The 16,090-nt window shown below is 41.1% G+C and overlaps 1 protein-coding gene across 3 annotated transcripts in view; it reads left to right on the top strand.

Annotated features, from left to right (window-relative positions):
• The window catches only part of LOC143290382 (arf-GAP with GTPase, ANK repeat and PH domain-containing protein 1-like), a 77,652-nt gene that overhangs the window by 24,246 nt on the left and 37,316 nt on the right, over nt 1-16,090 (top strand). For 2 of the 3 annotated variants that reach the window (XM_076599767.1, XM_076599768.1), the window contains exons 5-7: nt 1,240-1,433; nt 3,469-3,681; nt 6,723-6,821. In XM_076599767.1, coding sequence (XP_076455882.1) covers nt 1,240-1,433; nt 3,469-3,681; nt 6,723-6,821 — 506 coding nt within the window. Of the gene's footprint in view, nt 1-1,239; nt 1,434-3,468; nt 3,682-6,722; nt 6,822-13,212; nt 13,306-13,780; nt 13,874-16,090 lie in introns of all 3 variants that reach the window. The other variant, XM_076599769.1, reaches the window with a different exon arrangement.

Consider the following 16,090-nt stretch of genomic DNA (forward strand, 5'->3'; position numbering starts at 1 on the left):
CGCAGCCAACGCGGTCTGATGAGAACTGAATCAAGTGACCGTGTGAGAGGGGTGAGGAGAAGGGGGGTGGAGACTGAGGGGGCGTGGCCTCACATCCATCTTATCACTTGGAGAAGTCACAATGTATTGTGTATCTATCTCTTAAAAAAAAATATATATATTGTGGTTGTTCTAGTATGATTTTGGGTTTGCAGATATCCATTTGTCCAGAAAATATTATGTTTTTGTGCAAATTACCTGACTAATGTTTGTAATGAACAAGTTGAAAATGTGACAAAAAACAAAACACTGATTTCAAAACAACAGCATGTCACTAAAAATATATAAAATGGGAAAACAGCATGTGTTTTGTATTCTTTATTCATTTACCTTTCAGAAAATATATACTTTTATGGGTCTTTCTCCAATAACAAAGAGCACAGAATTTTTGGAAAATTTATACCCGTTTTTTGTGAAAAAACCCTGGCAAATAGATTTCACTTAAATCTTATTTTCCTGGCAGCGAAAGGGTTAATGCAGGTCCACGTTCACACCTCAGACAGGGAAGTAGGGGTTTGCAATAAAAGTTATACATGATTTATTTACATGCATTCAGTTTCAAGTGTGGCATACTATACACAGCCAAGCATGTGCATGCACAAACACAACATAAGCATAAACAAAATACACATGTGCATGCATATCCAGCCAGCAGTAATTCAAGAAGCACAATAGTCAATAGGATGGTTGGCAGAGTGGAATAGGTGTGTTTTGAGAGACTGAAAACTGCAATGTGACACGATAGTGATAAGTGAATTTTTATTTTTATTTTTTGCGCTGGATGCTTACCATCTTTGTCTCCCTTTCAGACTTTTTGTGTGTGAAATTTATTATTAAAAGGAAAAAGAGTTTTACTGATCACAGCTCCCTTGTTGCTGTATGTTCTTTTATGAGTGCTAAATGCATGCTGCACATTGGAGCTCAAATTGATGTGGAAGATTTGCAATTGAGTCTAGAAAGGTGCACACACTTGCGCTCTCTCTCTCTCATACCCAAAAAAACAAAAAAACAAAAGAATATATGAATGTATATGAATGTGCTCACTCACACATACACACACACACACACACAAACACTCACACATGCACACATGAACATGCACACACACCATATATAGAGAAAAACCAGAATAACTGCAGTGCCCTTGGCTTCCTTGCTATGAATCAGTTCACCACTTTCATTTCCGCCCGGTGCTTTCAGCGTGTTCGCGCATCGTCCAGATGCGTTACCCCAACGCCCCCAGCCTGCCCGCGGCGGTGCCCTCCACCCCCAACCACTCCCAGCGCTCCTTCTACGCCTCCCACACCTCCACCACCAAGCCCTTCGACAGCCACAGCAACAGCAGCCAGTCCACCTCCAGCTCTGGAACCCTCACCGCTGCCCACGTACCTGGGGTAGGTGGCTGCAGCTACCCGTGTTTGTATTAGTGATGTTACCTGTTCAATAAGCTTACAGTTGGGCCAGCAGCAGAGAGCTGTATGATCAGTGGTTTCTCCATTCCAGTGGGAAGTGCATTTACAGCTTCGTCGTTTGTGAAGGACTGTGACTCTCAAACTAGGAAGTAAGATTACACTGGCTCTTAGTGCTGCAGCCTTGGTGGCTGGTTGGCCTTCAGACTCTCTTGGCCGAGAAATTGGGGATGTAACGTGGACAAGACACTCTCCACTGTAATGAACTTCTAGCCCAGATACTTGGGACAGCAGTTACCTCCTCTGCTGTTCTGATACAGAAAAAAAGAAGAAAAAACACTAAGCAGTGTTGGGGGCAGTTGTCATTACAGAAGTAACGAATGAATGTCTTCAGTGGGTCAGTGTTGGTTCAGAAATATAAATAGGTGGCACTGTCACTGAGGTGACTTGATCTCCTTGGAACCAGTTATAGAATACAATACTGTACAGTACAAGGTACAATGCAGTACTATACAGTGCAAAGAACAATACAATACTATATATTACAAAGTATGATACCATACTGTACACTACAATACTGCACAGAACACTACAATACTGTACAGTACAATATTATACATTACAAAGTACAATACTGTACTGTACAAAGTGCAGTACTGTACAGTACAAAGTACATTACTGTACAATTCAAAGTACTATACAATGCTATACAGTACAAAATACGATACTACATAATACAGTACTATACAGTACAAAGTGCAATGCAGTGCTGTAGAGTACTGTACGATACTAAACAGTACAAAGCACAATACAGTACAGTACAGTATGTTTCTATACAGTACAAAGTACAGTACAGTGCAGTACAAAACAACCCAGTATGATACTATACAGTGGTGAGTAGAATACAGTACAGTGCATTTCAATACAGTAAGATACTATACAGTACAAAGTGCAATACATTGCAGCACAATACAATACAGTGTGATACTGTACAGTGGTGAGTAGAATACAGTACAGTGCATTTCAATACAGTAAGATACTATACAGTACAAAGTGCAATACATTGCAGCACAATACAATACAGTGTGATACTGTACAGTGGTGAGTAGAATACAATACAGTGCATTTCAATACAGTAAGATACTATACAGTACAAAGTGCAATACATTGCAGCACAATACAATACAGTGTGATACTGTACAGTGGTGAGTAGAATACAGTACAGTGCATTTCAATACAGTAAGATACTATACAGTACAAAGTGCAATACATTGCAGTACAATACAATACTGTGTGATACTGTACAGTGGTGAGTAGAATACAATACAGTGCATTTCAATACAGTAAGATACTATATAGTACAAAGTACAATACATTGCAGTACAATACAGTACAGTGTCATGCTGTACCAGGGTTCGTCACTAACGGGAGCGCTGAGCGGAACGCTCTGAAAAAACAAATTGCGCTCTGGAAAATTCCTTGACTCAGAGCGCTTGCGCTCTTGATTTTGAAAAGACATAAGCATACACTACTGTATCTAAATTGTTATTCCATTGTCCATCACAAACAAGAGTCAAAAGCGCGATCGTTTTGCATTTACCGAAGTTTGAAAGCCGTCTGTTTACGTTTTGTTAGTTCAACCGGAAGTAGGCCTAGTGAAGTGTGGTCCAAGGAAGAGAAGGCCAAACTTTCAAAAGCGTCAGAAAACTGAGAAGCCGGAAAGTGAGAATGAGAGTGAGGAGAATGGATTAAGTGACTCAAGTATCGAAGAGGAATTGATGTAAACAAGAATTAAAGGTGAGAAAATGAATTTATGTTTGAGACTTGTTGCTCTATGTTTTTAGTGTGCGCTCTTAGTTTTCAGTTTGCGCTCATCAAAATTCTGAAACTAGAGCGCAGGCGCTCATGTGAAAAAATGTTAATGACGAACCCTGTGTACAGTGGTGAGTACAAATTACAATACAACGGAGTACAATACAATACATCACAACACAGTACAATACAATCCACTGGGCTGCAGGGCCACAAGGGGGACAAGGAAGGCAGCGTGACCAAGGACGGCAGTGGGGGCAGCACCACCAGCAGCAAGGCGGAGCGCAAGAAGGACAAGCACCTCCACCACCACCTGCAGCCCCAGCCCCAGCCGCCCCCACCCCCACAGAACCCCCCTCCCATGATCTCCCACCTGCAGCAACAGCCACAGCCCCCGCCCCCGCCAGAGCCTGAGGCCCAGGTAAGCCTTGGCCAGGGTGGTGCTGTGGGGGACTTTGACCCTCTTGCATCCACCCCGGCCACAGCTGAATGTGTGGAACAGTTTCTTTGAAGTACATTGATGCAGGACGGTTGATCGTGAAGTCATGTTACAGCGTGTGGTGTTGTGAGCTTTTGTGTGGCTTGGGCTTAGGTGCTGTACAAACCTGCTTTCAGAGCGATATTCTCTCAGTGCTCTCAGCTGTTAAAACATGTTTGTTATTGTTTACTGCCGATTTTTGTTTTGTTTGTCTGTCCAACTAGTTGACACCTCCTACTCAGAGCGTCTGAGTTGGTCAGCTGTGGTGGAAAGTCAGTTTCTGTGTTTAAGTAACAACTGTCCATGTTGGCATGTGAACAGAAAACTGAAAATATGGGATGAGATTTTTTTTTTTAAAAGAGAGGGTGGGGGGGGGGGGTGGCTGAAAAATGTATAAAATAAGTGTGTTCACATTAAGATGGTCTTTTACACTGATATTTAAGATTTGAAAAAGATTAACTGAAAGGTCAGGTCTGGTTATTTTTTATTGGAAGGGAATTGCGCTGAAAGTAGAGTTGTACAGTATAGTGTTGCTAGATAGGTTGGTGTTTGTCTCCTCTGTTCAGGTTGCTTCATCATTTGCATACTCTTTTCTCTCTCTCTCTCTCTCAGTCTGTGTGTGTTTGTTTTTATGACAGGGAATCCGAGATTTCTTCTGAAACTTGCAGATAAAGCCATTCTGGTGACCTCCACATTGCATGAATTGTGCCTGTTTGCAGGTGTACGATCTTGAATGATTGATTTCCTGACGTTTTCCTCCAGATGATTTTCCTGTCATTTTGATAAATAAATACCATTAGTTGGTGCAAGGTAGCATATGTTTTGTTTCCTTTCTTTCAGCGGTCGTGGGCTACAACCCCCACATTCACTCACGTAGATCTGTAGTGGGCTTTGAGGTGTATAACTGTTATTACTCCACCATGTAGGCATCATTACTCTGATTATGGGTGAAGTGTATGTTGTGTTTCATACCTTTGTTGGCAAAACACCTGTCAAAATGGGAGACAGGTATTGGGAATAGAAAAGGGTAGAATTTAGTTCTGAACAAAGAAGCAGATAAAGAATATGTATGAGTAATAGCAAGATGGATCAGGGACTATTTGTTCCAAATTATGATCAGTCTTCCAAGGGTTTTTGTGAGGTTGAAGTCTGGACCTGATTTCCTTCTTTTTCAGCTTTTTTCACAATTTTTAGTGTTTGTGATTTGTTGGTTGTTTCTCTTCAGTGTCATTTATTTTTTACTTTTCCTTATTTGCTCACAGCAGTGATCAGTTGTTGGGTTTTTGTTTGTTCTTTTGTTGTTGTTTTTTACTGAACCGTTACATCCATTATGATGTATATTTTACCACCATCAGCTTTGTTTTTACTGAACCGTTACGTCCATGATGATGTGTATTTTACCACCATCAGCTTCGTTATAGACCTGTGTCTTCGTTTTTACTGAACCGTTACATCCATGATGATGTATATTTTACCACCATCAGCTTCGTTATAGACCTGTGTTGACCTTTTGGTACTCAGTTTTTGCGTGCTGTCACACACACAGACAGTATTTGATGTGTTTGATGCTTCGTGAAAGAGAAAAATGGGTTCTCTTGTGCTGTTGTCTAGAGAGTATGAATCTGGACAGGGCTTTGTCTTTGGGCAGAAGTTTCTGTCGTTTGACTTTGAAAACGCATCCTGCTCATTGCAGATAACATAATCCTGCATGACTTGGGTTGAGTATCACTAGGTTTTGGGGTGTCAACTGCGGAAGGGGAGGTTGCTATGAGGCAAATACAGAATACTTTATTATCTCCAATAAGAGAAGTTAGTTTGTGTTGTAAAATAGCCTAGATAATGCTGAAGAATCAGTCACCTGCTGAAAGGCTGGAGTTACTTGTGTCTGGTGATGTCCTTCCTGTCCTGTCCTGATGATTCTGTGCAGGCTGATTTCTGTTTAAAACCTTATATCTGTTGTGGTAGATTTTGTATCAGTTGATCTGTTGTGGTAGATTTTGTATCAGTTGTATTCGCCGTAAACAGTGAATGGGCTCTCTTACATCTGTTGAGCACAGCCACTTAGTTCAGTTTGAAGAAAGGTAAAGCTAAGGGTAAAGTTTTCATCTGCGTGCCTCAATCAGAAATACACACTGATGTATTAGTGCGTACAAATGAGCCCACCCTTTCTCTCTCTGTGTCTGTATGTCTGTCTCTCTCTCTGTCTCTGTCTCTCTCTCTCTCTCTCTCTCTCTCTCACACACACACACACACACACACACACACACACACACACACACACACACACACTCTATCATACACACACATTCTCTCTCTCTCTCTCTCCCTCCTTCCCTCATTCTCTCTCAGTCTCTCTCTTTCTCCCTCTCTGTGAATGCAAATTATTTTGAAGCTTGACTAATCTTTCATAATCATAATGTGTTCAATATATTTACATATATGTACATACCTATACAGTTGGAGATTGATAGAGCAGCATGGCTCTGTGTTGTCATTGCCTAATCATTGACGTTGTTTATGTTGCTCTAGTTTCTGTAGTTTGATTTTTTGTTCATTATGTTACATGTTGTCACGCTGATGCATACGCCTTTGTTGAGTTTATTTTGTTTGAAAGAATGCAGATGTACGGCTTCATTGCTGTTTGTGATTTGAGTTTTTTGAGTTGCTGTTTGGGTTTGCTGCTGCCTCCCAGTCCCTCCCACCCTGCCTGAAGGTCCACAGAATGTTCCTGTGTTGTTCCCTGACCTCATTCACCCCCTCCCCCACCCACCCACTATCTCCCTGCTCCTTAATCTTGCAGAATATCTGGTGTTGGCGTTGACGCACAAGGTGCAGCTTGTGTGATTTGTGTGTGTGTGTGTGCATATGTTTATGGATACCCTGTGTGAGTGGACTAAAACATTAGTGATTGCGTAGCTGTGTTAGTGTGTATGCTGTGTATTGGTGCTGATGGGTGTGTGCATGATGTGTTCTTTGGCACCCAGGACAACATTACCGACTTTAGAGAGGTCATGGCCTCCACTCCCATGATGTCTCGCAAAAACAAAAAAGCTGCCTCCGTTCAGAAGTCCAACTCCTTCAGTGTAAGTGTTGTGGGGTTTTTGTTTTGTTTGCTTTCTGTTTGGTCACTGACGCTTCTTGGGTTCCCCTTTGGTTCTTTTTGTTTTTTTGCTGTCATTTTCTTTTCTTCTCCTTACTGTTGAAGCCCTGACTGACTTGTTTTTTCCTTCTTAGTTTTAAACCAAAGGTGTTGGGGGTTTGGTTTAAGATTAATTTTCTGTCAGTTAACCGGATGGTTTTCTGTTCATTAACTGGACTGAGAATCCGTGGTACTCCTTTCAAAAGTGTTCTTTTAAATCCTTGTGGTCTGTGAGACTGTTACTGAAGTTGTGGCAATTGTGTCTGTGTGTTTAGCTATATATTGCTTTGTTTTCTGGGTGTTGATTGTGTGTGTGTGTATGTGTGTGTATGTGTGTGTGTACAAAATCAAAACATTTTCACTACATATACAGTAATACTGTAGCTGATTAACTGTAGTTGATTAAATGTTTAGGTCATGAACAAAAATGAACTTAGAAAGAAAAAAGTACATATATATTTTATTCAAAAGAACTGTATCGATCATTAAAAGGAAAAAAGAACGTTATACAGTTAATAAATAAAAACCAAAAAAAATCCAACTATGTTAGAAGGTAGACAAAAGATTGCAGAAAGAAATATTGGTATTAAAGGGAATACCTTTTTCAGTACTGGTTTGTGTCAACTAAGACATGGGTGCCTCTGGTTCTGAGTGATGTTTTTTCTATGTTGGATTCTAATTCACTTAACAGCCTCCCAACCCTCCCGTTCCCCCACATCCACCCATCCTCTTGTGTTTCACTCACATACTAGATAAATGTCCATGATCCCATAAAGCCATTCTAATATAGGAGATAAAATCAAAAATTCATTCAGGGGGTTGGGGGGGGGGTATTTGTTTTTTTATTTTTATTTTCATTATATTCACATGTGCTAGGTTTCAAGTTACACAGCTGTATATTACTTTGTTACTGAAAACATTTGGCTTTTATAGTTTTAAATTTTTTTGGGGGCCCTCACATTTGCACTTTTTGACTTTGCATTTAATCCATAGTGCACAACTGATTCATAGGATGTGTGGTTACTGAAATTGTTTGGAATGAAAAAACAAAAACAAAAAACAACCAATAATAATGATAATTATAATAATGATAACTATGTGTTTTTTAGAAAGGAAGAAAAGGCATGGATCAGTGTACATATGGACTGAAGTTTGTTGAAGTCTGTCAGGGATTAGGCTAATACTTTTGTAATAATAGTTTAGTCACTTACTTAATTTTCAACTGCAGAATCTTAGCATTATGTTTTTCTGTGAAACATTGCACACAAAAAGCCAACATTAGCATATCTATGTGTGTATATAATTATGCATAAAATTATTTTAACTAGACATGCTTTACTGTGACCCACTGGTGCAGACTCCAGCAGGGGTCTGGATTTCTGTCCTGTTCAAACTCCAGTCTGCCATGTGGAGAAATCGAAAATAGCTGCAAATGTTGGATTAAACATAATTTTAGGGGAAAAAAATTCTTTAATGAAAGTTGATTGCTACACACAATATGATAATAACAGTTCTATTTTATGTTGATTTCACCAAGGTTTATGAAGTGTGCATTGCTTTGTCCATAACTTTTCTTCTGATGTATGCAGTGCTGTTGTGGTAGTTGCCCACTTGTCTTCTGAAGCGTCGTTTTGCACCAGTTGGAAAAGTTGTTAACTGCTGCCACCAGCCCCTCTTTTTTCTTTTTTGTGTCTTCTTTTCTTTTCTTTTTTTTTGTGTGTCTTACTCCTAATCAGACGTGCTATTCTCCACTAAATTTTTTACATGCGGACTTAGGTCTTCTTTTCACCAAAAAAAAAAAAAAAAAAAAAAAAAAAAAAAAAAAGAGTAGAAAATGAAAGCGAGATAAAAAGTGTATTTTTCATTGAAACCAGTAATGGTATTGCACTCTTTAGTTCACCAAATATTTGTTGATGGATATATTTGTGTTTATTTTATTTTAAAGGAATTGTTTGTTTTCTTTCCACAAGATGCCGGTATTGTGATTGATCCATGATCTTCACATTGACAGTCTAGCGCTTGAACCATTTGACTGATGTGTCCAACAAACAATTAAAGAAAATTGAAATGAAAAGAAATATGTTATTTTCCTGTTTGACCACTTGTCCTGGCTCAATTTACTGTTGATTAATTGATTAATTCAGCATACTAACACTTGTTTGTTGTTGACATAACAACACCTGCTTTTTCAAACACTTTCTGCTTGCAATTTTCAGTTCTCAGTCTTTGTTGAATTTTCTTGTTGGTTTAAAGGTTATCTTTAACAAACCTGACCCAGTTTCTGAGTGTGAAACAAGTTTATAGATAAAATAGAATTGCAGCTGCCATTTTTTACCTCACACCTCCTGACTTCCTTGCTTTTGGAATTCTTCCACATTCCATGGTGATATCGTTAAAACTCAGAGCCTGGTATACTGTAGTGCATAGCTCATAAGGCCACACATCATTGCTAAACCAAGACCAGAGCATGCATTCCATTAGGCCACACGCATTGTGCTTACTAGAACACATTCCACATTTAGCCAAACCATCATGATTTAACTTTATCATGCGAAAACACAGTACACCACATGAAGCCAAATCATCATGCTTTAAATTTTGTTCTGCGTAACCAGAACACATACCTCATTAAGGCAAATGCATCATGCTTAACCAGAGCACACGTTAGTTATATAAGGCCAAATAAATCATGCTGAAGCAAAGCATCTGTTACACACGTCGTGCTAAACATGAATATAAAAATGATTACATCAGGCCATTGACATGGTGCTAAACCAGCGCACATCAGGCAGTACATTTCATGCTGATCCAGAACTCCTCTCTCTCACTCTGTCTCTGTCTCTCTCTCTCTGTCTCTGTCTCTCTCTGTCTCTCTGTCTCTGTCTCTGTCTCTCTCTCTCATACACACCAAGCACTACCACATTGTGTCATCCCACACCTTACTAGTATGCACAGCACCAGATCTACCTTTTTTCCATTTTGCCATTCCTTAGTCTGTGTGCTGGTAACAGCACAGCATGCAAACCTCCTTCCCACTTTTTGATAGCCAGGATCACAGAGACTGTATCATTTCCACACTACTCTGCCCCTTCCCTACCCACTTGCGACCAAGTCCACACAAATGACATTGCAAATTGTGTCGTCATGTCCGACATTGTCAGTGGAGCAGTGGCCTGGTGCTGGGAAACAAGTGTCCATGGGTTGGAGTCCTCTGCACAGACCAGGGGTGATTTTACCCCCTCTGCACTAGACATTGAGTTGTACACTGGATGCATGTCAGTTGGATGAGACAACAGAACAAGGTCCTGTATGGAGCATGCACTTTCTGCCGTGAAATAACCCATGGCAAGAAAGGGGTTGCCCCTGGTAAAATTCAGTAGAAAAATCCACTTTGATAGCAAAGCGAAAATATATGCACACAGAAAAAAGAAAAATATGAATATTGCCAAACTGTGGTGACGTGCTCTCCCCAGGGAGTGCTTACCAAATTTCACACAGAGATATGTTGTAATGTAAAGTAATACAATACAATTAAATGCAACGCAATACAGTATGATACAATACGATGCAGTGCAATGCACCTCAATGCACTGCAATACAGTTATTGTACTGGCACAGAAGGGTGCTGGTTTTCTTTATCCCATGCCTTCACATGCTGTACATCAGTCAGTAGCATACGTTTACTTGTAATACAGTGCTAGACTGGTGCCACATCACCTCACCATCATGCAAAAACATCAGATGAAGGGAGAGATGGGGTGGTGTAAAGAAATCCTGAACTAGTGTCATTATTGTACTCGTGCTTTGCACTAACTCTCAGACTTGACTCTTTTGTTTTTTTGCTGAATAATCACAGGATTGCATGTGTACTGTTTGCTAAAACAAATGCAATTTGTTCTTCTATTTGCTCCAATAAACAGAGTTTGATCTTTCTACTTTTTGTGTGTGTGTGTGTGCAGAAATCACAGTGTTTGGGTCTTTTTAACTATTTTGCTGCAATAAATACAATTTGCCTGTTTACCATTTTGCTGCAGTGAACACAGTTTTGTCTTTTACTGTTTTACTGTAATAAACACAGTTTGGCCGCCTTCTGCTTTGCTGCAGTTAGCACAATTTGACTTTTTACTGTTTAGCTGCATAAAGCACAATTTGACTTTTTACTGTTTAGCACAATTTGACCCTGCATAAAGCACAATTTGACTTTTTACTGTTTAGCTGCATAAAGCACAATTTGACTTTTTACTGTTTAGCTGCATAAAGCACAATTTGACTTTTTACTGTTTTGCAGCAGTAAGCACAATTTGTCTTTAATTATTTGCTGCAGTAAGCACAGTTTGGAATTTTACTATTTTGCTGCAATAAACACAGTTTGGTCTTTTCATATGCAATGAAAATGATTGAAAAACACTATTTAGGGACAATAAGGACAGATTATTTACTCTATTGATTAACATTGGATAGTCTGCACAGTTTCAGGGAACATAATTTCTAGGTTATTTGAAGAGAGGTGTTGTGATTTCAGTCCACTGGTATCTTTTTTATTCATGTTGATGTGGGTTTTTGTTTTTTGTTTTTTAGTTGTTATGATTTGTTGTTTTTTCTGCTAACATACACAACACTGTGTTTAAAAAAAGATGATCTTGTACTGCAGGCTAGATCCTTAGATTGCTTATAATGTTTGTTCTCTCTCTCCATCTCTCCTTCCTGCTCTCTCTGTGTCTCTCTGTCTCTGTCTCTGTCTCTCTGTGTGTCTCTATTTCTGTCCGTCTGTCAGACTGTCTCGGTGTCTCCTCTCTCTCTCTCTTTCTCTCCCTGTCATGTCTGTGTGTGTCTTTCTCTTCCCTCTTTCTCTGTCTTTGTCTCCTTATTCCTTGCTCTCTCCCTCTCTTTCTCTGCCTCTCATCTCTTCCTCTCTCCCTGTCATCTCTCTTTCTCATGCTTTCTCCCTCCCTCATGCTTTCTCCCTCCCTCTTCTCTCCTACCCTCCCTACCCCATCCCCCACCCCACCCCACCCCACTCCACCCCACACTTCTCTCTCTCTCTCTGTCTCTCTCCCTCTCTCTACCCCTGACCCATCTCCTTTGTGTGTGTGTGTGTGTGTGTGTGTTGTCCCATTTCACTCAGTAAAGGGCAGGCAGGCTGTCAGAAATAAAAGAAAGGAAAAGTGAAGTCAGCAAAAGAAAGAAATTATCTGAAGTGAAACACCTGGCAGGTGATAAACTGTTTGAAAGGCACACAGGGGGGTGGGGGTGAGGGAGGTCGCTAGGAGTTTGGTGTGTGGGTGGTGGTGGTGGTAGGGGTTATATTCATTTCGAAATGTCAGCCCCCCTTTTTTTTTCTTTAAAAAAAAAAAAAAAATATATATATATATATATCATTTTATCTCTTGATTTAGATGGGATGTTGAAGAAAAGATGCCTTGTGTCTCCTAACCCCCTACCCCCTCCCCCCACCCCACCTTCCCCTCTTTCCAGAAGCTGTGTAGTCCTCCTCTGTTCTGTCTGTGAGTCACTGCACTGCTTGTCCCTTGGTGTGTGTCTCTTACTGTTCAAGGAGCTCTCATAACTCCTTCCATTTCTTTCTGTCTGTCTGTCTGTCTCTGTATTTCTTTCATTTACTGTTTCTCTCTCTCTCTCTCTCTCTCTCTCTCTTGTTTCCCGTATCACTACATCTCTATGTTTCTGTTTCCCTGTCTCTTTTTCTATCTTAGTCGCTATTAGCTTTAATTCTTTCTTTTTTTTTCCAGTTCTGTCCCGTTTTTATTTATCTGTTTGTACATGGTTGTTTTTGAAAAAAAAGATGGCGAGGGATGTAACTTTGTTAGATATCAGTGTACTATGACTGGGGGATGAAGATGGGGGGAGGGGAGGGCATTAAAAAAATGAGATTTGTGCAATCAAAATCCAATTTCAAACATAGCATGCAAAGTTTGCTGCCAATATATTGTAGATTTCCTTCTCAGGATTGTGTCAGAATTTTGGATCATGTGTAAGTAGTTAAAAGTCATTTTATAGAAGTTCCCCACCTCCACCCCCACCCCACTTTTGATGTTGTATTTCAAGGTTATCTAGAACATTGATTTTTTGTTGTTGCTGTTGTGTGTTATGATTATGTTTTTATTTAGACCAAATGAAGATGAATCCTGTACAAGCTGTTTGTGTGTTTGTAGCTTTTTTCTTTGATTCCCCAACCATGATTTGAAAGGAAAAAAATGAAAAAGAGAGAAAAGAAATGGAAAGGAAAAAGGAACGTGTTCCACAAGATAACCTTGGCCTTGCCCTTGACCTTCATGACCTTTGGATTTTTGCATGCTTGTACCCATTGTGTCCTTCAGGGAGCTACGGAGCTGCGATACCAAGTTCAAGGCCAATCGGCCAATGCTCAGGCTTGGAAAAATAACAAGTTTTTCAAGCCTAGTTTTCTGAGTGTAAGTTGCTTGCTTAGTCCCAGTACCCCAGAGGACAATCAGTTTGGCACTGTGCTTTTTTATGTGTGTGTGTGTGTGTGCGCATTTTATACCAGTATCTTTTTCTCTGTATCACTGTGTGTATCTCAAGTCATTGTGTGGTGTATTTATGTTCATATATATGTATCCAGACCTGTTGACCCTCTCATTGTGCCATAGACACAAACCCTACCATATCCATACGAGATGTTGCTACCTTGAACACTAATTCTTGTTTGTTTAAGGGGGTCTTCTAGATTAGATTCAGTGTTATATGCTTTGATTTCTGATCATAGTTTACATTCCTATGTTGATTTTATTTTAGAACCAAGACAGTACTACAAGAGGGAAGATGTAAGAGAGAGAAAGAGAGTAGCGTGTGTGTATGTGATAAACCCACAAAGTGGGAGTTTACAGGAAAGAAGCCAAAGTATGCTTCCTGTTTTTGCGGTTGTAGAACTTCATGGACAAATGGCAGGACATCGTGGATGGTGTTCCCACCACCCCCGTTTTGACTCGAAGGGCTCGGGTCCGGTCCAGCCTGATCCTTGTGAGTGCAGTGCCTCATTTCTCACAACTCACTACACTGTTCTGCTACCTCTCTGCCCTTTGTAGGAGTCTGGGTCTTTGCTGAGGTTTATCTCTTCTGTCTCCAGCTCGGCATGCAAGGCATTAAAGAGGTTCTCCTCTCTCCGTCCCTCCCTCTCTCTCTCTCTGAGCTCAGCATGTGGTGCAGTGAGGGAGACAGCTGATCGGAAAGCTTCTGTGAGTCATATGTTTGTTGAAGCCAACAAGAGCTGTAAAGATAGGAAGTTGAATGTGGCGGTGTTTACGTATGTTTTAGGGTTTGTTGGATGTCTTGATAGCCTTTGGGCAAGTCTGCTGTTGCTTATTCTCTTTATATATTTACTTTTTTTTAAACTGTCTACTGCATGGAACACATGAATGTAAAGAAAAAGCCACTGAACAGTTGATACACAGTTCTGAGCATGTTTTGTCAGAGTCCACATATGGTGCATGGAGACTGGCAGGTTATGGTGGTTCAGTTTATACAATCATGTGCATCCATACAGTAATACATTGTAGCTTCACACATTGTGTGTGTCTGTGCTTACTATCTAAAAGAGATTGGTCTTCCTTATTTCTGTATCTGTACAAAGAATGGCTTTTCCTGCTTGAAACATGATATTGGTCTTCAGTATTTCTCTTTCTGTACATAGAATGCTGAGATCTTTTGTTTGTGAATGCCAGGTGATTCTTTACTGACTGTAAAGTGATTCCATAGGACTAGGAGCTGTTATGAAGAACACCTTGGTTGACAGCACTGATAGACTTCTTTATTTCTCTGTCCTGTTCTCATTGGTCTTTGTGCTGTTGTTGGTTATGAGGCCAGAGGGAATGCTGTTCATGAACTGGAAGGTTGCACTGGTGGTGTCATGATTGACCAGTCTGCGTTTGAGGTCATGTCTTTTGCACAGGATGGTGGTGTGTAAGGTGAACTGTCGGCAGTCGTTTGATGCAGTGGTCCTCTGCTAGTGAAGCTGTTGTTTGGCAGACAGACAAGGATCCTCTGAGGGAGGGCTGACCACTGGCTGTGACTGCTGTGGGCCTGGTGTCTGGGGGGTGCACTGTGGGGTCACCGGAGGGCACTGTGGGGTCAGGGGTCACCGAGGCATGTCGGGCATGCAGTACAGTGTTGCAGGGTTGAAGTGTCTGGGAGCTCAGGGTCAGCCATGCTTCTGACATGATCCACATGATAGGTGAAATTCTGTGGTTGGGGTTTAAGTTGATCCACATGATAGGTGAAATTCTGTGCTGGGGTTGAAGTTGATCCACATGATAGGTGAAATTCTGTGCTGGGGTTCAAGTTGATCCACATGATAGGTGAAATTCTATGGTTGGGGTTTTGATCCATATGATCCGTGAAATTCTGTGCTGGGGTTCAAGTTGATCCACATGATAGGTGAAATTCTGTGGTTGGGGTTGGGCAGCCTGATGGGTTAAAGTCAGTGGTAAGGCATTGGGCAGCCTGATGGTAGAAAGTCAGTGGTAAGGTATTGGGCAGCCTGATGGTAGAAAGTCAGTGGTAAGGCATTGGGCAGCCTGATGGTTGAAAGTCAGTGGTAAGGCATTGGGCAGCCTGATGGTAGAAAGTCAGTGGTAAGGCATTGGGTGGCCTGATGGGTGAAAGTCAGTGGTAAGGCATTGGGTGGCCTGATTGGTTTAAAGTCAGTGGTAAGGCATTGGGTGGCCTGACTGGTTGAAAGTCAGTGGTAAGGCATTGGGTGGCCTGATTGGTTTAAAGTCATTGGTAAGGCATTGGGTGGCCTGATTGGTTTAAAGTCAGTGGTAATGCATTGGGCAGCCTGATTGGTGAAAGTCAGTGGTAAGGCATTGGGCAGCCTGATGGGTGACAGTCAGTGGTAAGGCATTGGGTGGCCTGATTGGTGAAAGTCAGTGGTAAGGCATTGGGTGGCCTGATGGGTGAAAGTCAGTGGTAAGGCATTGGGCAGCCTGATGGTTGAAAGTCAGTGGTAAGGCATTGGGCAGCCTGATGGTTGAAAGTCAGTGGTAAGGCATTGGGCAGCCTGATGGGTGACAGTCAGTGGTAAGGCATTGGGTGGCCTGATTGGTGAAAGTCAGTGGTAAGGCATTGGGTGGCCTGATGGGTGAAAGTCAGTGGTAAGGCATTGGGTGGCCTGATAAAGAGGTGCAGTATCACTGGATGGAGGGTGAGGAGTGACTGGTGTGGTGGGTTACTGGTGGA

This window comes from Babylonia areolata, chromosome 15, assembly GCF_041734735.1.
Source record: "Babylonia areolata isolate BAREFJ2019XMU chromosome 15, ASM4173473v1, whole genome shotgun sequence".
NCBI lineage: Eukaryota > Metazoa > Mollusca > Gastropoda > Neogastropoda > Buccinidae > Babylonia > Babylonia areolata.